This window comes from Molothrus ater, chromosome 20, assembly GCF_012460135.2.
Source record: "Molothrus ater isolate BHLD 08-10-18 breed brown headed cowbird chromosome 20, BPBGC_Mater_1.1, whole genome shotgun sequence".
NCBI lineage: Eukaryota > Metazoa > Chordata > Aves > Passeriformes > Icteridae > Molothrus > Molothrus ater.
In genome coordinates, this window is record NC_050497.2 from 1,278,232 (window position 1) to 1,305,109 (window position 26,878).

General features: G+C 56.7%; 1 protein-coding gene across 1 annotated transcript in view; it reads right to left on the reverse strand.

Annotated features, from left to right (window-relative positions):
- The window catches only part of RGS3 (regulator of G protein signaling 3), a 64,007-nt gene that overhangs the window by 13,960 nt on the left and 23,169 nt on the right, over positions 1-26,878 (reverse strand). The window contains exons 9-10 of the mRNA XM_054516972.1: positions 25,637-25,677; positions 13,050-13,172 (exon numbers count right to left, since the gene is read on the reverse strand). Coding sequence (XP_054372947.1) covers positions 13,050-13,172; positions 25,637-25,677 — 164 coding nt within the window. The remainder of the gene's footprint in view (positions 1-13,049; positions 13,173-25,636; positions 25,678-26,878) is intronic.

Here is a 26,878-nt window from a genome sequence, read left to right on the forward strand (position 1 = left end):
GTCTTGCAATCACTGTCATCATTATCTCATGAAATAATTAGAGGAAAAACCCACACAGCCCTGGAGTCAGTCCCCACAAAGCCCTCCCCCAACCCTGCCTATCTGCCCAGTCCTGCTCACAGTGCTGGGTGCCTGCATCTGATAAGGTCCTAGAAGGAAATGAACAGGCTCCTTTAAAATGAGAGACATTTGGGGATTAAATTAAATCCTTGCACTAATTCAATCAGAGCATCTGCTGCTCTTCTCTGGCATGGAGGGGATGAGCAGCAGCCTCACCATGAGCCGGGGTCGGTTCCATCTCGGGCTGAGAGCATCACCAGGGCTGTGAAATGATCTCTGCACAGGGCTGAGCTCTGCTCAGCATCACCTGGGCTGGGGAGAGGCAGCAATGCCATCACTGCCAGCCCACAGACCTGCTCCTGGCTGGGACTTCATCAGCACCAGGGACTTCATCAGCCAAGGCCACCTTGCTGCCCAAATCTGATTGGGACCTCAAGGATGGGGATGTGACCAGGTTTCACAGGCTCACAGGATGGTTTGGGTTGGAAGGGACCTAAAGCCCATCTTATCCCACCCCCTTCCATGGGGTTCACTATCCCAGGCTATTCCCAGCCCCAGCCAACCTGGCCTTGGGCACTGCCAGGGATCCAGGGGCAGCCACAGCTGCTCTGGGCACCCTGTGCCAGGAATTCCTTCCAAGTATACCACCTAACCCTGCCCTCTGGCAGTGGGAAGCCATTCCCTGTGTCCTGTCACTCCAGGCCCTTGTCCAAATTCCCTCCCCAGTTCTCTTGGAGCCCCTTTATGCCCTGGCAGGAGCTCTGAGCTCTCCCTGGAGCCATTGAGCAGCTTTTCCAGTACCTGAGGGGGGCTGACACCTTCTCACCCCCTCATGTGGCCAAGGGGCTGCTGGAGGAGGCAGCAGTGGAGGCAGCGCTGGTGCTGTCTGAGGAGCTGCTGTCCTTCCACATCACAGACTCTCCCAAAACACTCCCTGCTCTCACTGCAGCAGCAGCAGCAGCTCAGGAGCCAGCAGCCAACATCTGGATTTCTCCATTCCCAATGCCTTGGTCTCACTGCTCTCGGCATCTGGGTGTCCCTGACCTCCATGTGCAGATTTCCCTTTTTTCACCACCTGCATCTTCCCCTGTACCCAACAAAGTGGTTTTGCCATTCCCAGCCTCTGGGTTTCCCTGTCTGTACTGGGACAGGTGCAGGGGCTGAGGGGATTTACTCCATCCTCCCTGGAGGATCTCACACTTCACTCTTCCAGTTTCTGTCTCAGACTGAGAGGCCAAGGCAGCATTTCCTGAGAAGGGGAAGAGAAAGCAGAAGCAAGAGCTGTCTCCAAAGCCCAGGATGGCTCTCTGGGGTCATTTTAGGGAAGGAGGATGATAGGTCTGAGACCAGAGCAACAGCAAGAGAGTTCCTGAGAATGATCTCATTGAGCAAATATCAACACACTCCAAAAAAAAAGCCAACACTGCCCTGCCTGCTCCAACATCCTCAAACCTTGCACCTGTTACCCACTCCCTGGGTTCTCTTTGCCATCAAGGATCACTCACTATCTCAAAAATTCGGTTTTTTTCAAGTGTTTAAAGTTTTATTGAAACCAAGGCAGGGCAGAAGAACTGCAAAGCCTCTGCTCCTTGGTCTGTACCTCAAGCAGGTTTTTCTGAGCTGCTGCTCACATCCAGGACAGTTCCAGCTCACCAGCAGAGAAAACTTCAACAAGTGCCAGCACAACCTTGACTTCTCTAGCATTTCTTTTAATAACATGGCCTTGCTGGTGGCCCACAGCTGGGGCTTCCAGCTGGGAAAACCCCAGCCATGGAGACAGCACACTGAGAGCTGGAGCCTGCCCTGCCCTTGTCCTGGTGCTGCTGCCAGCTCTCCCACTGCCAGAAGTGCTGGCACAGGTGGCATTCCCTGGAATCCCCAGCAAGGGAAGGTCAGGGATATTTTTTTTTTATGCTCTCAGCTTCTCATTTCAAAGCCTCTGCTCCTCTCAGTCATGGAGCCACTGTGGCTCAAGGAATGCCTGGCCACAGGGATATTTAATTGAGTTTAATTGAGCCTTTCCTGGCTCCTGATAGGGATGCTCAGGTTTTCTCTTTCTTTTGTGGTGGTGCTGAGGAAGAGGAGGCAAAACACAGCTTAGAGAGCTGCCCTGCACCCAAGTACCTCCTCAGCCAAAACCAGGGATTGGGAAAAGCAGGGAAGTCCCTGCAGGCTGTTGGACATGGATGTGAGCAGGAAAGCAAGGGATGTGCTGCTCCAGCTGTGGTCTCACCCAGGAGGGTGAATGGACCTCCTGGGACACTGCAGGAGGAGCCAATCTTGTGGCTGTCCTCAACCATGGCAGCTCCATCCTCCCTGTGTCCCTCTCTGTCTCCTGCTGCCCTTCAAAGACCTTTGCTCTGAGAGGCCTCACCTGTCCCCAAAAGCATTTAACTCCATGGGAATGAGACCAAGGTTATTTTGGGAGAGATGCAGACAGCAGTGGGTTCCCTGTGCTAGAGGCAATATCCCACCCCAGCTGGATTGCAGCTGATGCAAGAAAGAGCACCCACATCATCCAGGGAAACATTAATCTTCCCAAAGTAGATCTTTCCTAAAGCAGAAGGAAAATATTTTACAATTTGGGTTCTTAGCATGGGACAACCTATGCCCAGATCCACCAGATTGGAAACTTCTGTGAAAGGCTGTTGAGCACCTCAGGATTTATAAGTGACTTCTAAGAGCCAAGGAAGCTCACAGCTACAGGGAACAGCATCTAAAGCACAGCACGGGGCTGAGGGGAAGAAAGCAAAGCCTGAAATGCAAAGCAGAACTACCAAAACTTGAGAAAATCTTCGTGGTCTGAAAGTGCTCACAAGGAGCATTCCCCGAGCTCTGCTCCTCACCCTCTGCGAGGCCGGCCAGAGCCCAGGGCTCGCTGCACAGCCGGGTTTTCTACCCTCGCCCTGCTTCATTACTGCACAATGAATAATTGATCCCGGGCAATTAGCGGGACAGCAAAAGCGGCGCGGGTGTCTGAGCAGCAGGGCCGGCAGTGCCTGGGGCAGGGCAGGGAGGGTGGAGGTGCAGATGGGAGATGGGGGGTGATGTTTGTACCGCCCCAAAAACCCGGCCGGGGGCTGCCTCAGAGCCCTGGCAGGAGAAGCCTTGGCAGGAGAAGCCTTGGCAGGAGAAGCTCTCCTCGGGGAGGAAACACGGGGGGATCCCTGCCTGTAGGATGGTCGGGATGGACTGAGACGAGAGATCTCTGGAGCCAGGGCTGGAACTTGGGGTTTATTGCAAAGGGCCTGGGTGCAGGGCCCTGCTGGGAGCTGCCAGGCACAGCTCAGAGCAGGCCTGAGAGAAGAGAGGGAGAGAGAGGATGAGAGGGTAAGAGAGTAAAAGCGTAAGAGCTAAGAGGTTCCCATTACCATAAATCTTCTTCTGTGCTGAATATTCTGATTCTCACTAACCAGTCTAGTACAATACACAAATCCTATAGCATTTTCATACAGCCTATAAGAATCATTACATTACCATCCTGTGCTACATTTTAAACCCTACAAACTCCTCTTTGGGCCCCTTCTGCCAAGCTGGCAGGGTCTGCTCTGACCCTTGGGCCTGTCTGCAAGCAGAGGGTGTTGTTCCATCAAAAGGGGATCCCTTCAGCTGGCCACACCATTGTTTTCCAGTTGTTCAGTAACTGAGGGATCTCAAAGCTTGCTTTCATTTCAATCTCCCTTATAGTTTCCATATTCTGAAAATCTTTTGCCAGGCAATCATATTTATAAGGCTTTCCTGTTTCATCTTCCCCAACACCTGCCCAAATCCCGATCCCCATCCCTGCATTCCCGGGGGTCGCTGCGCAGGCTCTGCCCAGCCCCAGCCCTGCGGCCCCGGGGCTGCTCCGCTCCCGGAGCTCAGCGGGAAGCGGAGCCCGCCCGAGGGCAGCGGCCCCGTGCCCGGGGAGAGGAGCTCGGCTGCAGGCTCAGCTCCCACCCCGCACCTCGGTGTCAGCCCCAGCCCGGGACCGACCCTCCCAACGCCGCCACCAGGGGCTCGCCACCTGCCGCAGCTCCGGGCTGCCAGCCCCGACCCGCAGCTGCCCCCGCAGCCCCAGCTCCGCATCCCAGCCCATCCCTACCCGGGGCCCTCCATCCCCAGCGGGACTCCGAGCATGCCACGGCTGCAATTCCAGCCTGAATCTGCTGGTTGGTCCCCAGTGCCAGTCCAGGGACGGTATCGAAAATGCTGCAAAAGTCCCGGAGCAGAAAATCCACATTGTGGGCACATTGCAATGCTGATCCCACAGCAAGAGCCAGCTGGTGCCGACGGCACGGCCGAGCACAGCCCAAATTTGAGGGGGAACCTCAAAACATCCTCGCAGTACAAATGCCCGTTCGCTCTCCCTGGACGCCCCTTACCAACCCTCAAGCCCAGCCTGGTGGCAAATGAGCCGTGCAGGAGCCACAGGTTCCCCAGGAGAGAGCAGGGCAGGGAGCGCAGCTTGGATCCCCAAGGACACCAGCGCTCCTGGCACCCCGTGCCGCTCCCTCAGCCTGAGCCGGATCCTGCCCGGCCCTCAGCTGCATCCTTCGCTTGTAACACCTACCAAGTGCGGCCCCTGAGCTGCATCCCCCGGGCCCAGCGAGCGGCCCCTCCGCCGGCAGCGGCCCCCATGTGCCCGCGGCGGCGCTCGGCTGCTGCTGGCTCCGGCTCTGCCCTGCTGTTATTAATGGCCGTGTCAAGCGGCGGCTGAAACCGCCCCAGCCTCCCCCAGACGCGGCTCACTCGTGCCCCTCGTGCTATTTCTGGCTCTGCCGGCTGTCCCTGGAGGTGCTGTTACCTGCTGACAGCAGCGCACGGCCGCTGTGCCCTGAGGAAGGGCCATGCATCACCCTGCGCTTCTCCTGCCCTGTCCTGCCCCCGGCGACGCCGAGCGCAGAGATCCCGGTGCTTCCTGCCTAAGGAAATTCTGCTGCACGTTCGCTGTTCGCGGGGTTTTTTTCCCAAACTGTTTTCTGTAGCGAAGTGACGGCTCTGGAGTGGGGGATGCTCTGCAATGGGGAGCTCTGCCTTGGCATCCCAACCTCTGTGAGCAGCTCGACCCCAACGGGCAGGGACAGGGAGAATAAACAGGCAGGATGGTGGATGGTGCCCATGCAGGATGGTGGATGGTGTCCATCCAGGGGACAGCCCACGAGTGACCATCTGCCCCCCCTCTGCTCCTGCAAGGCCAGGGCCCTCTCGTGGCACCCCCATGCACACGGGCTGGGGACCCGACCCCAGGCTGGGCATTCCACCTCACTGACAGGGACAGGCAAGTGTCCTGATGGCTCCAGAGAGAGAGAGCACAGCGAGGGCTGTGTGCACAGCCACTCCCAGACACGTGCTGGCTTTATCTGCCCCACAGCCACCCCTCACTGCTGCAGTGACAGTCTGAGCTCAGCTCTGCTCCAGCACAGACCTTGGCCACACACACATCCCCTGCTCAGCCAGCTGCAGCCACCTGAATGCTCCTGGGATGGAGCAGGACTGTGCTGCCTCCTCTGCCTCACAGGTAGCCACAGCTTTGCAGTGGCACAGGAAATGTGGAAGCTCCCTGGTCTCACTGGACACAGAGCTGAGCTCAGCTACACGTGGTCACCATGGACAGCAGTGACTTGGCACAGCCACCCCCACAGCTGTGCCCAGCTCCCATCCTGCCTGCACTGCTGAAGGCAGCTGGGCCTGGAGGCTTTGTGCCTGTTCCCTCTCTGAGGCCACCTGGCTGGCTGCAGGTCTGTGGGACACAGGATGTCACCACACTGGGGGTGCCTGGATGTCCCTGAGACTTCGAGCACCCCAGTCCCTATCCCCTCTCAGTGAGGAGTGACCCAGCCACCAGCCCAGCCTGCCCACACCCACTGCTCTGTGCCCATTGTGAGGGGGAACAGCTCCTGAGCAGGCTCCAGCTGCTGCCTGCAGCCTCATCACTGCAGGGCAGGTGCCGGGGGACCCGGAGCTGTGAGATGATGTCTGGGTCATAAATATCCCTGGCAGTAAAAATCCAGAGTGGTGAGAGAGGGGAGGAAGGAGCAGATCCTGTCACTGCCATTCAGCCCACAGAACCCTTTCCCTTCGGTGCTGCTCAGCTGGGGAATCTCTGCAGCTTTATGGGTAGGACAGAGCTCTGTCCCCTGGGCAGGATGAGGGGGGTGACAACTAGAGCCTGATGCATTCAGCCACTGCATATCCACTGGGAAGGACTCATCCCAACACCATCTACACAGGACCATGAGGTTGGTGCTGGAAGATGTTCCTGTGCTAGCAGAGACCACTGGAAGAAACATCCACTGGGAGGAGAAGACCTGGCAGAGCAGCTCTGCTGTGACTGCCTCCAACAGGACAATGGCCAGAGCCACACACAGGAGGGAGGAATCCCAAATGGTCCCAAACCCAACACTGGTGGCTCCAAAGGCACACAGAGCCCTCATGCAGTGGTGCTGGCAGGCCTTGCTCTGCTGCTGCATAGGAAGGTGCTCGTTCAGGGCAGGACACCAAACCTGGTGGAGGGCCAGGGTGCCACAGGGACAGGATGAAGCTGTGCCTACCAGTCCCACACCACTCTGGGCACCACCACCCAAAGCCTCCTGGAATATTGAATAGATCCTTTAACTCTGCAGAGATATCAGGGTTTGGGTAACTTTTGCAAGGAATTCCTTGAACTTGGCTTCAGAGGCTGCCCAGCCACACGCTCACAGTCCCCTGCCATGCCTGGGGGGAAGAGGAGCAGCCACCCGAGGCAGGAGGTGTTTGGGCACAGAAGAACAGGGCTCCAGCCTGGCAGGCTGCAAGAAGCACTTGCAGCACCTTCATTAAATCACAGCAGCGTTGGCTCAGAGCACTCAGCTCTGCCCACCCTGTGCAGATGATCTCACCCTGCTCAGCCCCCCCGGCTGCCGGCGCCGCTGCTGCCAGCGCTTCCCCCTTCCCAGCCCTTTGGGGATGGCCAGGAACAGCCCCTCAGGGTTTAACACTGCCTCTGGCCATGATGGCAGAGCTGGCAGCTGCTCCTGCCCGGCTGCCCCCGAGCCTTGCTGCTGCTGCTGCTGCTGCTGGGGGTGAGGGGGTGCGGGCTGGCCAGGAGAGATCTGCCCCAGGAACCGCTGGGAGGGGGAACAGCTCTGCTCTGCTCATGGCTCAGGAGCCCAGCCAAGCAAAGGAACAAACCCAGGGGAGCTGTGGCTCTGGGCCCCTCTGCTCCACTCCTCCTGCCCCTGCCTCAGGCACTGGGAGTCCCTCAGTGCCACCAGAAAGGGCACCAGGGCTGGCAGTGAGGCCAGGGGAGCCAGGGTTCAGTGACCCAGGGCTCAGGGGAGGTGATAAACAGATCAGCACCCAGCCCAGCATCCCATCCACCCCACAGGCACAGCCCAGCTCCCTGGGGCCTTGGGACGTGTCCTTGCAATGGAGGCTGGAAGGCGACTGATGTGCAGTGGCTCAGCCTGGAGAAGAGAAGGTTCTGGGGAGAGTTTAGAAGGGGTGTTTAAAGGGGTTCCAGGAGAGCTGGAGAGGGACTTTGGACAAGGACCTGAAATGACAGGACAAAGGAATGGCCTTAAGCTGAAGGAAGGCAGGGTTGGGTCAGATATTAGGAAAAAATTCTTTACTGTAGAGGTGGGCAGGCCCTGGCACAGGGTGCCCAGAGCAGCTCTGGCTGCCCCTGGATCCCTGGAAGTGCCCAAGGACAGGCTGGACAGGGCTTGGAGCAACCTGGGATAGTGGGAGGTGTCCCTGCCCATGGCAGAGGGGTAGAACTGGATTTTAAAGATTCCTTCCAACCCAAACCAGTCTGTAGCTCCATAACTGTTCAAGGTGGGACAACTTCCTCCAGACTTTTAAGTGGACAGAGCTGCACTGCAGCCTGACTCAGAGAGGAAGAGCATCTCTGGTCCCACAGCCTCACAGATCCATGGAGCCTTTGGCTGTCCTCAGCAATGAGTTTCCCCAGTCCAGGGTCAGAGCTGGGCTGTGCTCCCTGGTGTGGAACAGTGGAACAAGACTTTGTTTTGGTTTTGTGACCAGGCTGTACATCCTGCTTTAACCCTCATTGGGGCAGAGTCACCCTCAAGGTTTCTCCCCTCTTTGAGCCCCCTGACAGCACAGTTAGGTGCTCAGAATGTATGGCCAGGTTCAGGTTGGCCCTCCAGGTGCTGCTGTGATGTGCTCAGCCCTGGCCAGCCTCTCGTGTTGGTGTGTGGCAGGAAAGGCTCTGGTCAAGCTCCAGCTTTCCTGCACCCTTGGCCATGTCCTGCCCCACAGCAGCAGATGAGCAGAACCCCCTGGAGCAGACGGCACCCATGGGACAGCAGGTTCCCAGCCCAAAATGGGAAGACTTTGGCCAGAAACAAAATCAGAAGGTACAAAATCCTCCTCTCCTTCCCCATCAAAGAGGTGATCACACTCTGGCTAAACTGCTGTGAGTGAAGCACCTGCTCAGAGACACGGGGAGGAACGGGGCTGTCCACACTTGTCCCCAGGTGCCTGTCACAGCCACCCCCGAGCCTGGTGCTGGGCTGTGCAAGGAGGGCCAGGAGATGCCCCAGTGCAAGGAGAAGGGATTTGCTGGGGCAGGGGGTGCCAAGGAGCAGGGATTGTGGGGGTGGTTGCCTGGGGGTGCTCGGGATGAGGAAGAGGAGGCAGGGGGTGGGACAGGAGAGGGGTGACCCCACTGAAGCAGCTGCAGGTGCCAGGAGCAGCCCCGGAGCCCTCCCAGCCCTGGTTTCAATCAGCCCTCCATCACACACTGTTTGCTTTGCCGACAGCTCATTTACTCGCACTTGTCAAGCACGTTGTAAATAAGTGAGAGAAACAGCCCTGCCCTTCCTGAGCAGAGGCACGGCCAGGAAGGGGCCGGTCCCCCCGCACTGGAGCCAGCGCTGCCAGGAGGGGCCGGGTCATCCACGCTGCTCCCAGCAGGGCTGGGAAAGCGCTGAGCATCCACCACCGCCCTCGGGAAACAAGGGGAGCACCCGTCCTGGACTCCCAAAGTCCACGCCACCGAGTGTCCGTAATTATTTAGCTTAAGGATAATCTGCATCTCTCAGATACAGCCAGCCATCATCTCCGAGGTAATCTCAGGTCACGGAGCCAGAAGGGAAGAGTAATCAGCCGTTCTGAGTGTGGAAGACACAAAGAAACAAGCAGTGAGAATCAGACGGTGGCAGCAGGTCTGTCACACACAGGGGTTTGCTGTGTGTGGAGCTTTTCCATCACACACGGGGGTTTGCTGTGTGTGGAGCTTTTCCCTGGCAGCCACAGCAGATGGAGCAGCTCCAGCCCGGTGCCTGCCCTGCCCCTGCTCTGCATTTGCCCTCTCTTCCTTCAGCCAGGCTGAATTTGCCCAGCAGGTGCAGCAATGTGAGGGGAGCCCAGCACTGATGGTCAGCACCCGAGCCGGGGTTAACTCAGTTAAAGCACAAAGCTGCTCCTCTGTAGTCACATTGCCATGGCTGTGGTTCCTGGCAGCCCCAGGCAGCCTCCAGGCTCCTCACAGCCCCGCTGGGGAAGGTTTGCTCCAAGCTGGGGATGTGTTTTACAGGGACTAGCTCAGCACAGTCGCAGGTCAGGGGGCAGCATCCCAGGGCAGACCTGGGCACAAGGACGAGAGGGGGAAGGCTCTGCAGGTGGAGAAAACACCCACAGGGTAATTCCTGGGAGCTGCTCAGCTGCCTGAGTGGGTTTGCAGCTCAGGGGAGTTCAGCCAAGTCTTACAGTGGCAGCAGAGCCCCATTTGCACCACATCCCTGACACTGACATCTGACACTGGAGACAGGGAGCTGGGCCACAACAACAGCCACGCTGTCCCCAGAGCTCCTCCTGCCCTGACTCTGGCAGGAAAAGCCCACTGGGAGCTGGGCTGGACTATCACAGCTGCATCCCTCATGGCTGTCTCTTCCTCCATCTCCAGAAGCAGATGCTGTATTTGCTCAAGTCCCCCAGAAACCAACAGCTTTGCTCCAAAGCCAGCTCTGAAAGCAGCAGTGCCAACACAGCCCCTGCAGGGCTCATCCTCCTGGCCTGACACCATCCTCCCTGGGGACACTGCCAGGGGCACTGCCAGAGGCACTGCCAGCTCTGCAGAGCCTGCCCTGAGCCAAGGGACCTTCCTGCCCTTAGTGCTGCCCTGCCCAGGCAGAGCTCAGGGGGGCCTTGAGAAACAGGAGGCACCACCCCAAAGCCCCAAATCTGTCTGATCTCTGCACAGCTTGGAGGTTGCCACTGCTGGCAGCCATGGAGGCTCCTGAGGAGCTGCTCTGTGCTCGGTCAGTGTCCCTTTTCCTGGCTCCAGCACACAGCTGGCACATGGCACAGCTCTGCTGGCACCAAGGCTGTGCTGGCCCTTCATTCCCACCCCACAGCAAAGCCCACATCCCCTTGGCCAGACTGTGGCCACAGCAAAATGAGCTGCCTCTTGCTAAGCTGCAGCAGTTTTGAAAGCTTTGCAAATCAGATTCCTGGCCAGGCTGATATTTCCAGCTTAATTTGTCTGTTCACAGAACACAGACACTGGGTTTTTTCCCTAAATAGCCCTAGTATCAAATGACTGGTAAGCCAAGCTAATGGATCAGTTCTCCCTTGCAAGAAGCAGCTGATTTTCCCAGCTCCTGTCTCCCACTGCTCTGGCATCCCCAGAGAGGTCTGTCCTGACAAACCAGCCTGGACACAGCCCCAGCTGCAGCTCTCCCAGGTCAGGCTCCTGCCCAGCCCTGTGTGCCCACCCTGCCCCAAGCACCCTCCCTGTCCCCTTGGGAGCTCCTTCCCTGCTGCTCCTTCTTGCATTTCACACCAGATTTGCTTTAAAATTGCATCCTGGGTACTTTACACCTTGCTGGGATGGCAGTGTTGCTATAAACTCAATTTACAGTGCCTGGTAGTTGCTGTCACACTCCTTTTCTCCCTCCTGGCCCCACACCCCACCAGTGGGATTTCCACCAGCTTTGGTAAGCCAAGATAAACCCCCTTTGTCACGACTTTGGAGGGCCCATGGTGGCTCTCCACAGCACCCAAAGAACAAACACCCTCTTGGCTCCTGAGGCATAGAAAAGCTTTTGAAAGAGATGTGATGTCCTCTGGAGCACTTTTTCACCTGCCCAGTGGCCAGGCTCCTTCCAGAGCTCAGGGAGCAGATGCTCCAGGCTTTGCTGTGATCACAGCCCCATGGCCTGCCATGAACAGTCTGGGCTGGGGAGGGCAAACAGCCCCATCCCCTGCAAGCCCCAGGAGCCCAGAGCTCCTGCCATGGTGGAGCCCCACCGAGCTGCCCCTGTGAGATGCTCAGATTGGAAAGGTCCCTGCACAGCTCCACCCTGGATGGTCCCCAGCCCGTGGCAGGATCGCACCAGCCCAGCACAGAGCCAGGATCGGTGGGTTCCAGCAGGGCCCCGTGCCCGGGCAGTGCCAGCCGGGTGCCCCAGGGCCAGCAGAGGTGGCCGAGCTGTCACCTGTGTGCATCAGCGGCCCGGGGCCGCCCGCAGAGCGGGAGGCTGGCTTGGTAACGAGGTTCTCAGGCTTTGTGCGCTGCTGTTGCTATTTTAGTCCGCCTGAAACGTGCAGGAAAAGGAATCCGGAGGCTGTGTCTCCTGCGGAGCTGTTTGTGCTGACCCACTTTGGGAGCCTGCGGAGCCGCAGCGCCGGCAGCGGGGCCGGGCAGCGCCGGCCGGGCCGGGCCGGGCCGCGGCTGAGGGAGGAGCCACCGGCCTGGGCCGGCAGGGGACAGGCACCAACACGGGGACAGGGACCCACACGGGACAGGACCCACACGGGGACAGGCACCCACACGGGGACAGCCACCAACACGGGGACAGGCCACCAACACGGGGACAGCAGGGACAGCCCACACAGGGGACAGCCACCAACACGGGGACAGCCACCAACACGGGGACAGCAGGGGACAGCCACCAACACAGGGACAGCCACCAACACGGGGACAGGCACCAACACGGGGACAGGGCCCCACACAGGGACAGCCATCCACACGGGGACAGCAGGGGACAGGCACCAACACGGGGACAGGGCCCCACACGGGGACAGGAACATGGGGCAGGAGCTGCTCCACCACCCTGCACCAGCCAAGGGAGGGATCCGGGCATTTTACCCCCAAAATCCCCATCTGCAGCACTTAAAGCTCCTCAAACACCCACACAGGTGTCTCCTCTCCCAGAGCACTGTCACTCTCCAGGGGTTTCTCCTCTCCCAGTGTCACTCTCCAGGGATTTCTCTTCTCCCAGAGCACTGTCACTCTCCAGCAATCCAAACCCAGCCCCCGGGACACAACACGACCCAGCAGAGAGTGCCACAGTCCCACACAGCTCCGTGGGGCAGCCCCAGCCCTAGAGGAGGTGGGTGAGGGTGTTCAGTGCACCCACAGAGGGCAGGCAGAGCCTCAGAGCTCTGCTCACACACATTTCTCTGCCAGAGCTGCTGAGACAGCGCTCCCGGGCCAGGCTGGAGCTCCTCAGTGTGGGAAAAGTGCTGGGGCTGCCTTGCTGGGCATGAAAAACAGCACTGCCCAAACAAGCCCTCTGTGCTTTGTGCACATCTGTGGGGTCAGGATCAAACATCTGAGCCCACCCAAGTGCACAGAAGGGGCAAATCTCTGCCCCACTACTCCCATCACCTCAGCCTTTTCATCAGCACCCAGAGATCCCAGCTTGAATCTCTCCCTCTGCTCTCATCTCTCCATCCTGCCCCAGAGGCAAGCTCTCAGAGCAGGCTGGCCACGGGGTTGTGGAGCCTCAGCTGTCCAAATATCCAAATACAGATGCTGGGAGGTGTCAGCCCAGCCTGCCTCAGCTCCAGCCAGCAGATGCAAATGCAGTCACTGCTCCCCAGGCAAAGCAGGAAGCTGCAGACACAGCAGTGCCTGAACACAAACTCCCTGCTCACCTGGCAATCAAAGAGCCTCCTGCACACCCTCCTGGCAGGAGCATCCCTGAGCAAAGCCCCCCAGAGGCAGAGCCTGCCGTGCTCCAGGCAGGAATCCCCAGCTCCTGTGGCTCTCTTACCTTGCTCTCCGTAGGAGCCGCTGCCGGATGTTGCTGCTTGGTGATGTTCTCAGCCAGACACCAGCAGATCCTCTTCTTCTGCTCCTGGGAGTAAGCCTCCAAACTTAATAAGCACTCTGACTTCTGACGTAAAGGAAACACAGGCAGGGAGAAGGTCATTAGCTGTGTGTCACAGGCCCTGCAAACTCCTCTGTCCCCACACACCACAGCAGAGCAGGGGACAGCTCTCAGCCCTGTCCTGCACCCTGGGCACAGGTGAGACAAAGGGACTGGAGATCAGCTCCCTCCAGGGACAGGGAGAGTGCTGCAGGGGAGCTTCCATGAGCAGGAGTGGAGCAGCACAGGCAGAGCACAGGCTGTCCTGCACCCTGTGCCACTGCAGGGGAAACCGAGGGTGGAAACTGCTCTTTGCCATATGCAAACATTAATGAGGCACCAGAGCATGAACTGGTGAGAACAAGAGCCTTTGGGCTGGGTGGGGCTGGGAGGAAGAGCTCAGGGAAGCTCCAGAGCAGCCTCACTGTCCTGCTCCTCACTGAACACCAGGGTGAATTTGGGGATAAACTCCAGAGCAGCCTCACTGTCCTGCTCCTCAGTGAACACCAGGGTGAATTTGGGGATAAAATCCAGAGCAGCCTCACTGTCCTGCTCCTCAGTGAACACCAGGATGAATTTGGGGATAAACTCCAGAACAGCCTCACTGTCCTGCTCCTCAGTGAACACCAGGGTGAATTTGGGGATAAAATCCAGAGCAGCCTCACTGTCCTGCTCCTCAGTGAACACCAGGATGAATTTGGGGATAAACTCCAGAGCAGCCTCCCTGTCCTGTTCCTCACTTAACATCAGGGTGAATTTGGGGATAAAATCCAGAGCAGCCCCCCATCCTATTCCTCATTTAACATCAGGATGAATTTGGGGGTAAACTTCACAGCATCCTCCCCATCCTGCTCCTCCTTGAACACCAGGATCAGAATTTGGTGATAAACTCCAGAGCAGCCCCCCATTCTGCTCCTCACTGAACACCAGGACGTATCTGGGGATGAACTCCAGCCTCCCTGTCCTGTTCCTCACCAGGATGAATGTGGGGATGAAGCTCCAGCTCTGGTCATACATTATCTGTTAGCAATATGCAGCAAGGAAGGATTGAGAGAAATTATGAGAAGTCATCCCAGCTGAGCTCACCTCTTCTTGTGCCCTTCCCTGCACATACCCTCTGTTCCTCTTGGACAGGTTTTCTTTGGGCCAAATCTCACTCACTTAAGGAACTTTCTGACTAAGTCCCCTCAGCAGCTGTCTCCCAGCCCTTCAACTGCTTATCTCTCATGCTAAAAGTTAAGCATTATAACATCTGCTGCCTGCTGGGATTTTGCACGTTTCACTTTATAAAGGGTCCAGAAATGCCCAAGGTTGGATCATCCAGAGGGGAAGAGAAAAAAAATCAAAGCACAACTTCAGGACAGACTGAAAATAAAGGAAAAAGAGTCGTTCACTAAGGGCCATAAAAAAGACCTTTTTCTTTCCCCCCAGAATTTCCTTCCAGAAGGGCAGGTCCCCAGTAGCTGGTTTTTCCCAGAAAGGTCAGAGAGAACCTGCAGCTTTGTGACTCCAGAGACATAACACAGCCAGAAGGGGAAATGCTCTTTAGTCACACCATTTAAATCAGTGTTTGCATTGGATGGGAATTCATTCATGTTCCATCCAAACTCCCCTGAAGTGGTAAATAAACCAAGCTCCCACATCACCTCCTAGGAAAGAGGGCTCTGGCTCAGTCCTTTGCCCCTGCAAGGAGACTTCCATGAAGGAGAAAGTTTGAGCTTTCTTATGCCTGGACATCCCCACACTTATTCCTCCAGGCTTCAACACTGAAAATTCCTTCTCAGGCTTCCTGAGCACAACCAGAATGAGCAGAGGTTTGGGATTCAGGGACAGGAAGTGGTAGGGCTCCCCCTTGCCCCCAGATCCTGGGTGGCAGTGATGCTCAGAGCATCCCTGGAGTGTCACAGTGAGTTTTTCCCATCCTGCATGTCCCAGTCTGTCCCAGTCCCACACTAGCAGGTCACCAGGCTGCACCACTGTGACACCCACTCATCCCTAGGAAGTCATTCCCACTTTAGAGGGGAGGATGGGCACCATTTGCTGGGATGGAATCCAGGCTGGCACTTCCCTGCCCCACACTTGTGGTGAGAAGAGAACAAAGCAGGAGCTCAGCAGAGCCCCAAAGCCATGGGGAGCTGTGAGGAGCCCACCCTGAGGCTGGAATTGCTGCACACTCCCAGCCCTGCCAAGCTCCTGTGGCTCTGCTGGAGCGAGGCTGAAAGCAGTTCCAAGGACATCTCTGTCCCCTGGCTGTGACAGACACAGAGCTCACCTAGCCCTGCCCTGAGCCCCTCCCTGATTCAATTACAGCCCATCTCTTTGATTGAATTTAGCACTCAGCCATGCTCAGCTCCTGCTGGCTGCTGAGAGCAAAGTGCCCCCTGCTCCCCCTGAGCTGCTGCAGGCTCCCCAGCCTCGGCCACCCAGGAGTGGCACAGCCAGGAGAGCACATTTCCCTCTGCTCCAGAACTCAGGGAAAGGGCAACCAGCCCAAAGTGTGTGCCAGCCATTGTGGGCAAGGCTGAGGGGGCACATGAACAGCCAAAATTGCATTTATCCAACATGTACCTGTTTTATTATCACCACAGTGACATTTAACCTCTCCAATGTGCATTTCCCAAAGAAAGAGCTCTGGTTTTCCCTCTCCCATTAACCTGCTCTGCCAAAAACTTTCACCTGGACTGGGGAAAGCCCAACCTGCAGGGGCTGAGCACCCACAGCTGCCTCCAAACCAGGCAAAGCCCTTTGGGATGCAGCCAGGTGAAGGGTTGGGTGTTATTTGGGATAAAAACTCGTGGCATGTGGCCCTGGAGCCTGGTCCATGCTGGGCAGGGAGCTGCCCACCCAGGGGAGGCTGGGGAGGGGTCAGGGAGCTGTGCCTGCCCACGCTGCCCTGCGAGCTGGGAACAGCCTCCCCTGATTGTTTTCCTTCAGGGAGGCTGCTGCTGGCCTGCCAATATTTACAGAGAGAAAACAGGGGTTGATCTCCAGGGCTGGGAAAGGAGGATGCAGATGGTGTGAAGGGGGCCTTTGCCACCAGATAAAGGCAGTGACTGAAGTGGCTGCCAGTGGCTTTCTGCCACTGCCCCCAGAGACAAACATGTTATTGCAGGTGCTGTGTGCTCAGGAGCCACTGCTGAGCCAGGGCAGTCCCAGCACCCCACACTGCCCAGGGAGGGCAGGAGAACACAGCAGGTATTGCAGAGAATGGCCCAAGCCAGCACCAGCACCAGACAGGCCCTGCCACAGCCAAGGATGATCTGCAGGAAAAGTTCCTCCTGCTCCATGGGAACAGCTCCCCCAGGCTGGAACCCAACCCCACGGCAGCCAGGGACAGGTCTGGCCATGCAGAGCTCCTGCCGACCCCAGCAGACAGCACACAAGGAGGGACTGTGCACTCTGTAGCCCATAAATCATGAGAGGAGCCCCCAGAGAGTGGCAGGAGCCCCCAGACCCCACACACCGAGCCCCTGAATGCAGACACCCCTCTGTGCAGGGTCCCCTGGGGCTCTGTGTGACACTGCAAAGCTGAGACACCACAGGAATGAGAAGCCAGACTCAGTCTGACACCTCTGGTGCCCTGAGCTCAGTGCCCAGCAGAGCCCAGGGCTGTTCTCTCACCACTGACTCTCCTGGCTGTGTGAGGGACACATTCCCAGGCTGGGAGGGAGGGGTCATGTCACACAATCCCAGACTGCTTTGAGGTGCAAGGGACCCTAAAGCCCATCCAGTGCCACCCCTGCCATGGCAGGGACACCTCCCACTGTCCCAGGCTGCTCCCAGCCCTGTCCAGCCTGGCCTTGGGCACTGCCAGGGATCCAGGGGCAGCCCCAGCTGCTCTGGGCACCCTCCTCCCACAGATGCAGGGATGCACTGGTGCTCCTTCCCCAGGCTCTGTCCCCAGGGCTGGTGGCAGGGTGGTTTGGGGACAGGCTCCCAGCCCAGCCCTGGCAGCCCCTGGCCTCCAAGGCTCAGGGGTTGGGCCCTGGCCAAGGGCAGCAGAGATCCCAGAGGGGAAGTACCTCGGAAACTGCTCCAGACTACAATGGCTCCAAATCACAGAGCAAACCTTCCCAGGGAGAAACAGCCAGCCCTGGGAATATCCTGTGCACAAAACAGGGCACTGCTGCCTGCTGACTTCATGCTCCACCAGCCAAGGGCTGCTGAGAAAGTTCTGTTTGCTCCCTGCTGGGGGACTGGGGGGGACCAGGGCTCTTCCTGTGGGTTTTGGACTGCTGGGCACACTGGTGATGCCCAAAAAACAAACCCTGGCACTAACAGCAGGGGCCCTGCTAGAGCTGGGATGCTCAGAAGGTGCCAGTAGTGCTGCAGGAGAGGATGTGCATGGAGATAACACTGGCAGGACACAGAAATCCCTGCATGGCTCTGCTCTGGGTCCTGTTTCTGGGAGCACTGATGATGGCACAGCCTGGGGGATGCCCAGAGGGTGTGGATGCCACATCCCTGGAAGTGTCCAAGGCCAGGATGGACAGGACCCTGAACAACCTGACCCAGGGAGAGGCATCCTGGCCATGGCAGGGCTGGAGCAAGATGAGCTCTAAGGTCCAGCCCAGACCATTCTGTTATTCTGTGGTTCTCTGTTAAACCTCCAGGAGGAAAATCAGCCTGAAGAACCTTTTCCACCCCCTCTGGAGCAGCCAGTGAGGACACAGGGCTGTTTTCCAGGCCAGGCAGTTGTCTTTACATGTCTCATCAGGTAAAAGCCTTCCCAGGAATCCCTGAGAGGAGCCAGGCACGGAGCCCCCACTGCAAACAGAGAGCAGGGCCAGCACCTTCCTGCTCTGCAGGGATCCTTTCCTCTCAGGGAAGAGGAAACAGCTCAGAGCTGAGTGGCCCCAGCAGCACCAAGCTCACCCACCCAGGGCCAGCACAGCCCCAGAGCTCTCCCAGAGCTTTCCATGCCTCTTCCCTGGCACAGCCCCATGGGTAGAGAGCAAACAGTCCCAGGGCCCTCTGAAATCATCACCCTGTGCTGCCTGGGCATTTTAAAAATCTCTCTAGCACTGTAACTGCACCAAATCAACTCTTCTTTTTGCCAACACCTGGGAAATGTGACCCCAAAATTAAAGTTGGGGGGGGGAAACTCATGGTTTTTTTGTTATCTCAACACTCAGGGTCAGGCTGAGCTGTGTGAAGATGCACAAAACCAGGAGAGCAGAGTGTCCCTGTTTATCTGCTCCTCCAGTGGGACATGAGCACTCCCTGCTCTGCTGAGGAGCCCTGAGCTGGGAGCTGGCAGTGCCCAGGAGCTGCCCTGTGCCCAGGCTCTGGGTCGTGCCAGCCTGGGGCTCTGCCATGGTGTCACCCAACATCTGACCCAGGGAAAGCCCCTGGGCAGAGGAGGTGAAGCTCAGGGTCTGTCTGCACAGAGCAGCCTGGCCACCAGCTCCAGAGCCACTCCATGGGTGTTGCAGCTCCAGGGACATCCCAGGAGACAGCAGGGCCAGGGGAACACTGCCACTGGAACCTGGGGCTGCCATGGCCATGCTGGGTTGGGCAGTTCTGGAGAGCCTCAGCATCTGGGGCAATCTGCACGTGGGCTCATGTCACAGCATCCCCCAGAGGGGCTTCTCCAAAGGCTGGCATTGCTCTCACCTTGCCTCCCTGCAGCTGCAGCTTGCACTGCTCAGCACCACCCAGAGAAATGCAGGGGCTGGGACCTGAGGGCCTTTGGAGGGGGGAAAATGGAAAGCTCAGCTCAGGAAAGAGTTAAGCTGCTGCTGTGAGTGTGACATGGCAGAGGGACTCAGTGTCCAGCTCTCAGAGGTGACTCAAGGCTTGGGGAACCTCTCCAGCATCCCAGAAATGAGCCATGGAGAAAACAAAGGCAATGCCAGAGAGCAGGAAAGGATTTTTCATTGGGTAACATCTCCTGGCCACCAGCAGCAGAATGGAGCACAGGGAGTCCCCCCTTCCCCTGAACAGATGGGAACAGAGGTGCACAGTTCTGTTCTCTCACAATATTCTGTCACAAAAGTGGTGAGAACAAGGAGTCTCCAGGCTGCCTCTGCCCCAAGTCCTGGGACTGATCCCAGGGCCTGAGCCCTGCCTGCAGTGCCTCCCCACAGCCCAGGGGACCCTTCCCCTGTGCAGGACAAGCCCATCACACAAATTACAGCCACAAACCTAACAAGCACCTTCTCCTGTCCTCTTGTGAATGAGAGGAAACTGAGACACAATTCCAGCAGAGCACACAGCCCATTTCCCACACAAAGGCTCATCTCCACTCCCTTCTCACTGAACAAATTCCCCTCAGCTGTTCACTTGGGCATGTAGCTTTGATGTCAGCTCAACCCTTTTGCCCTCTCCCTATCACCCCTATCACCAAACCATCTGCCCAAGTGCCCTCTAGGTCTGCCCAGACAGTGCCCAAAATGTTCCTTGCAAACTCTGCTGATGACATGTCCAGAACAGCCAGCTCCAGAATTACCCAGGTGTTTAAAACCTGCCAGAGTGTCCCTGAGACTTGTCCTCTGTGCCATCAGTAAATTGCTTTTCCCAGCATTCAGGTTTGCTGTTTGGAGACAGAACTTGGGCTCTCCCTGGCTCCTCCCTTTGGGACAATGCCACATCCCAAAGGGCACCCAGTGAGCAGAGAACACCTTGGGAAATGAATGCTGCTGTGGAATGAGCTGGGCCATGGATGGAGTAAGGCACATTACACAGGCTACAGCATTCTGTGATCCATTTGTGCAAAGCATCCCCTTGGCACAGCCGAGGGTGGGAACAGGAGCAGGAGCAGGAGCAGGGATGTGCCCACACAGAGCCAGGCTGCCAGAGCAGCTGCCCCATCCCTGGAAGTGTCCAGGGCTCTGTCCAGTGAGTGCCATCCCTGGCCATGGCAGGGCTGGGACAAGATGATCTTTAAAGTCCCTCCCAAGCCAAACCAGTCTGGGATTCTCTGATGGGGCAAGGTGGGGGACAGTGGCATTTCCCTGGCACTTGTCCAGAGGCTCTCCTGTGCAGGATGGGCATGTCCAAGGCAAAGCCAGCTCAGGCACAGAGTCACAGCATCAATTTGCTCAGCTCTGGACCAGTGCTCACCACAGCAGCACAAGGAGCTGCTGCTGGAAGGATTTTCTGTTTCCCAAGACAAACTCCTGTGTCTGCAGATGAAAACTTCCAGAGGAAAAAAAAAAAAAAAAGATCAAATTTGCCAGTGCTTTTCAAAGGAAAAACTTACTGAGCTGTTTGGTTTTAAGTCGATTTGGTCTGAATATGTTGGGCTGGAATCAAACACTTGTAACAATGCATTAAACCCCTGACCTGCAGTTTCCTCTCAGCAGGATATTTCCGGAGCAGGGAAGGGTGTGAATGCAGCCCTGGAGCACACTCACAGCTCCACACAGCTCCCTCTGAGGCTGCCCATTCCCAGCAGGCAGCAAACATTCCCTGCTGACAGCTTGTACACATCCCATGAGGTAAGTGTGTCCTGCAGGGAATGGGGAATGGGCAAAATGCAAACTCCCACACCCCAAATCCTGTGGGGTGCAGAAATGTGGGTCCACACTGAATCCCAGAATCCCAGACTGGTTTGGGTTGTAAGGGACCTTAAACCTCATCCCATTCCACCCCTGCCACGGCAGGGACACCTTCCACTGTCCCAGGCTGCTCCCAGCCCTGTCCAACACTTGGGCGCTGCCAGGGATCCAGGGGCAGCCCCAGCTGCTCTGGGCACCCTGTGCCAGCTCCACCTATTGCAGTGCTCAAATCAGCCAGAGGCTGTCACAGGCAGGGGCTGTTCAGCTTCAAACTGTGCTCTTTGGACTTAAAATCCTGAAAGGAAAGATGCCCAGGCCAGGTCTCAGTGCACTGCCAGGAGTTTTTAACATTTCAGCTGGCAAATAGAAAATTAGAGGAGCTGTAATGGCCATAAACTGAAGCACCAGGAGTTCCACCCAACATGAGGAAGAACATTTCTCCATGAGGGTGGCAGAGCTCTGGAACAGCTGCCCAGGGAGGGTGTGGAGTGTCCCTCTCTGGACACATCCCAAACCCACCTGGACACCTTCCTGTGACACCTGCCCCAGGTGCCCCTGCCTTGGCTGTTCTGGGACTCTGTGATCCCAGGTACACACTCAGGCATTCCTGAGATCTAAAGGTACCACCTCCATCTCCACCTTCACCTCCAAAATCCTGGCTCATGTCTGTGCTGGGGCTATCACAGCCACCAGAAGGAACAAAACCCCCACAGGGAACAGCTCAGTGCAGAACCTCCCTCTGCTGTCACATCCTTTCCAATCCCATTCTACATTCAGCCTTTCCAGGATGCCAAGTGCCCCTCCAGAACCGGGTCCATGTTCACTCAGGATCCCCAAACCCTGCAATTGTCACCTTGCAGAGGCTGTAAAACAAACACCCTTGGTGCTGGAACCCACAGCAGGCTCTGCAGCTCCTGCTGGCTCTGCCTGCCAACAGCCAGAGTGCCCAGGGTTCCAACTCTGTGCAGTGATTTATTACACACAATTAGACAGGATGACCAGCAGTAGCTTTTTTGTGACACTTCCTGAAGGTTGGAATTTTCTGTCTTGTTTATAATAAATTAAGGAACTCACAGGTATTAGAACATACTTTCATTTTGTAACGTGTCAGATCCAAATGCAAATTTGTGACCTTATGGGTCAGAACCTTACTCAGAAACCCTCAAGATGAGCAATAGCAGGAGGCTGCAGCTCAAGGCTTCAGCAGAGAGCTCTTCCTGCAGCAAAGGCAGTGGCAGCCTGGCCCCACGGGCTCCTCTCAGCTCTCAGCAGCACTAAACACATTAGTGCTCATTGCAGATGATTTGTGGGCAACAAACAGCAGCTCAAGAGCTTCCTCCAACCTCCCAGCCCATCAGAGCAGCACAATGGATGTGTCTGCCCAGCCCACGGCGACAGGAGCCCAGCTGAGAGTGGCCACAAACCCCCCTGAGCCACCAGCAGCAGGGACAGAGCCAGGAGAGGGCTCTGGGCACACAGAGAGCCAGGGATGGAGCAGGTCACGATGGGGACAGACCCCTCAGGGTGACACGGGGCCAAAAAGCCACGAGAGCTCACACATCCTGCCCTTATCCATCCTCAGCCCTTCCAGCTGCCAGGGCTGGGCAGCCAGGCAGTCCTGACCCCCCTCAGGAACCTGAACATGTCCCCAGGGCACAGCCAGCCCCTCTCCAGGGCAATCCCTGTCCCCAGGGCACAGCCAGCCCCTCTCAAAGGGAATTTCTGTACCCATGGCACAGCCAGCCCCTCTCCAGGGCAATCCCTGTCCCCAGGGCACAGCCAGCCCCTCTCAAAGGGAATTTCTGTACCCAGGCCATAGCCAGCCTCTCTCCAGAGGAATTTCTGTCCCCAGGGCACAGCCAGCCCCTCAGGGGAGCCCATCCTTGCAGAGGCTGTTCCCACAGCCAGGAAGGAGGCTGAGCTTTTCAGCAGGGCAGAAGGTGCCACAAGCAGAGTGTGGCACTCACTGGACACCAGAGCTGTCAGGTGATGGGGAGAGCTGCACTGGGATGGCCCAGGGACTCTGTGTGCTGCAAGTGGCACTTCCCAGTGCCCAGCCCTCATCTGAGAGCAGGCCCACTGCAAACATCACCTTATCACACAAACCCAGCCTCCCACCAGGCCAGAGAGGCACCCACAGCCTCCCCACTGTCCCCCTGCAGTGTTTCTGTGAGAGCCACCCTGCAGGGACACCTCTGAGGGGACTGTCCCCTCCCAGCCTCCTGCTGACACCCCCACAGGCCTATAAGCAAAGATCTGCTCCCAAAATGTGAATGCAAAGAAGAAAAGAGAGACAACCTGAAGGAGATGCTCTTCCTGACTTCCCTGCCAGAACCAGATGCTGGAATGCTCCCAGGCTGGCTCCCAGAACATCCCATCCTTTCACTCTCCACCTGTGGCCAAGGGCACAACCCCTGTGCTGCACATCTGGGAGGTTCCTGCTCTCCTGCTCCATGCCCAGCCCCTGCAGCCCTGTCACCCCCTCCCTGTGGCTCCTGGGGAAGTGACCTGCAGGTCACTGTTTCCCAGAAAAGAAGTCTGAGAGAAGTCTGCTGGGAGAGCCCCATCCTGCCCTGGCTCACTGCTGACTCACAGACACATCCCCCCCTCTGTTCCCCTTTCCAACCCCAATTTCCCACTGCTGGAGAGCCCCAGGGCACCCACAGCTGGCAGGTTCCTGTCCCCTCCACCCTGGAGTCAGGACAGAGCAGCAGCCATGTGTTAGGAAGGATGAAAGTTTGACAAGAAAGTCTCACAGGTGTGTGCGTGCTTGGCAGAAAGATTTTTGAATGTAGAATCTGAAGAAAGAATAGAGATGGAAGCAAGTTTTGATCTAGAAGAAAAGAATTGCTGAGCCAGTCTCACTGGATAACCAAGGAGGCAAAGGCTGTGTTAGTTAGAAGGGGTTTTATGGCTTAGAGCAAAGGATAAACCCACCCCAAACAAGAAGATGTTTTTACCAAGCAGAAGAGAGCACAGGCAAACAAGGCAGCAAAGCTGCAAGTAGAAAAAAGGTCTCAGAATTTTCCACTGCAAGAAAAGTGAAAAACAACTCCTAGCTTAAACTGTAATGTGCTAACTTTGAGTGATTGGAGAACAGTAACATGAATGTGGTAATTATAGTAGTTATGATAGGCTATAGGTAATAATTAAGGTATAGGTTGGTTCTGCTGTATTAAGATGCTGAGCAAAGAAAAGTCTATAATGCATTGTAACCAAAAGAAAAGTATAAAATGCATTGTAACCAAAAGAAAAGTATAGAATGCATTGGAACCAAACCCAAAGGGTCTCCAGGCCTGCCTGCAGCTGGAGCTGGCAGCTGTGGGCACAGCTCTGTCACCCACGACTCTGGACTGCTGTGACACCTTGGATACAATAAACTGCATTTTGGATACAATAAACTGCATTTTGGATACAATAAACTGCATTTTGGAGAGCCCCTGGAGTCCCACCTCCCTCATTTCAGCTCTTACAGCCGTGGGGCTGGCAGGGAAGGGTGGCACAGGGCATGTCCTGCTTGGCAAGGTGCTGTCCCCAAGCCAGGGCTGCCCAGTGTCACCTCAAAGCTGGGCTGGCAGTGCAGGGGGGGATCACCCATCCCTGGGGTCCAGCACGTGGCAGAGCTGCTGGGAAGCTCCACTGCCCTTGTGACTGCCCCAAAACAGCCCAGGAGGAGCAGCCAGGGTTTGCAGAGTCCCACAGCGTGGCCAGTCCAGAACTGCTCAAGTCTGTGGGGGAACAGGAGGTGGGAAAGCAAAAATCTCACATTTTCTATCCAAGTGCTCCACTCCAGCCACAGCAGATGCCAGGGATCTCCATCACCAGAGCTCTCACAGCCAATTAGGCCCCTCAGAAGAAAGCCCAGCCCTTCATTACAGCCTGACAAAGACACTCTTCACATCTCAGGATCTCATGAAACACAGCCAGCTCTGTTTTGGTCACTTCTACTTAGGGGCACTAAGCTTCCAAACCAAATATCAGACTCTGAGTGCATTTTTCCAAGTGCCTGAGAAAATGCTGGAGAGCCTCATCCAAGCACCCAGCACAGCCTGGCTGAGTCACAGCCCAGCTGTCACCAGCCCAGGGTGACATTGCCCTCCCTGGGACACACACTGAGCAAAGCCAGGGGAGGCTCAGCTCCTGCCCAGCCACAGAGCACACAGCAGACAAGGAAGGAGCAGGAGGGAAGGAACAGGAGGGGAGTGCAGGACTCTGCAGCGAGTCGTGCCCTGGCCCAGCTCCAGCCTCTCAAGGTGAACAACTTCCACACTGAGCATTTGCACCCAGCCTTCACAATGGCTCATTATTGCACAGTGCTGCTGAGCAGTGTTTGCCTTTCTCCTCTGTGCCCTGGGGAGCTTTCCCAGACCCACCTTTCCACCTCAGAGAGTACAAGGCCTTGAAAGCAGGAACACAGCAAAGTCACTGCAAAAGCAAAAAAACCCCACGGCCTTCAGTGTTAGGGAGGTCCAGTGTGAACCAACTCTGCAGAGTCCTTGACTTGACAAAAGGGACTGTGCCAAAGTTTGGGTGACTGCAAAGCTGCTTAGAGCACTCAGCTACATGTGGGTTTACAGCTATGATTCTGCTTTCAGACTAGGCTTCCTTATTTTATTTGAGGGCTCCAAACCTGGATGTTTGAAGACAAGAAAAGCAAAGTGCCTAAAAATAATGACAAAACATTTGGGAAAGAAGTCTGCCCCCAGGGGTAAGAATCCTAAGAGAAAACAAAAGCGAGATGTCTCAAGGAAAATCCATAGGGAGAAGGGGAAAAGAAACCTGTCCTAGTGCTGCCCAAGCTGCTTTTAGCAGCTTCTTATTCACATATTCTACAGCCATTACTTTTCTTTTCCAGGCTTCTGGCAAATTCATTTGAAGAGAAGTTAAAATCAATTTTTTCTGTGCTCCTTGCCCCAGAAGAAAGGATCAGAGCTGCCAGTACCTGGCCATTCTCACTGGAAGGTTAAAGTGGAAATCAGCAGCACTCACCTCTGCCAGGTAAAGGATGCAGAACTTGCGATCTTCTGAACCTGCAGGGAAGAAAAACCAGGATCAGAGCGAAGCTGCAGCTGCATTTCTGCAAGTGGAGCCACTGGCAGAGGAACTGGCTGAGGGACAGCACTGAATGAGTGTTTGTTGTTGTCCCCAGTACCAGGCTGTGACCTGGGTGATGTATGTGGCATCTGCCAGGGCCGGGCATGGCCCTGCAGGGACTCAGTGCCCTGGCAGGGATCCTCCCGGGGGTTCCTCCTTTGGAAAGGGTTTGCTGCATTCAGAGGCCACTGCAGGCTCTGCTGCCCAACCTGTCTTGGCACCTGCAGCCTGTGGGAGCGTCCCAGGGCTGCACAGCTCCTGCAGCACCCACAGAGCCATCCTGGGAATCAAGGATGGGTCTCTCCATCCTATCCCTGGGGGCACTTCACTCCCAGGAGGACTCACAGAGAAACTCCTGTTCCTGCATCTCATTTCCAGCTTCTTGCCCCAAGTCCTGGCTGGTCCTGGTGGTCCTGGGCCGTCCTGCTGTCTATCCCAGCCTCCACCAGTGCCAGCAGCTGGAGCACTGCCTCTGCAAGGGGATGGAGCCAAATCCCAGAGCAATGGGAAGCAGCAGGATGGGGCAGGGAAGGAGCTCATCCTGCTCCTTTGGGCTGAGGACAAAGTGCCCAGCAAGGAGACCCAGCCAGGGAACTTCCACTTCCACAGCTTTGTGAAAGGAGATGGTGCTGGGGACAACACAATCACCAACTCTGCCATCCTCCTCCTGCTAAATGATGGAGAACCCAGAGGAGCTCCTCAGCTTGCTGCCAGACAACCCAGGAGATGTGTCAGACTCCAGCTGCTCCCCCAGGCTGGTCCCTGCAGGCCCAGCCTTCCCTGCACCCAAACAAAAGGCATTCCTGAGGATTTGCCCTGGCCCTGGTGTGTCCCCATCTCCAGGCATACACCAGCCCTACAGGAGGACATGGAACTGCCCCAGGACAGGATCACCTCTGCTCTGGAGCAGGACATCCCATCTCTAGGGCAGAAAATCCCATCTCTAGAGCAGAACATCCCTTCTCCAGAACAGAAAATCCCATCTCCAGAGCAGAACATCCCATCTCCACGCATACACCAGCCCTACAGGAGGACATGGAACTGCCCCAGGACAGGATCACCTCTGCTCTGGAGCAGGACATCCCATCTCTAGGGCAGAAAATCCCATCTCTAGAGCAGAACATCCCTTCTCCAGAA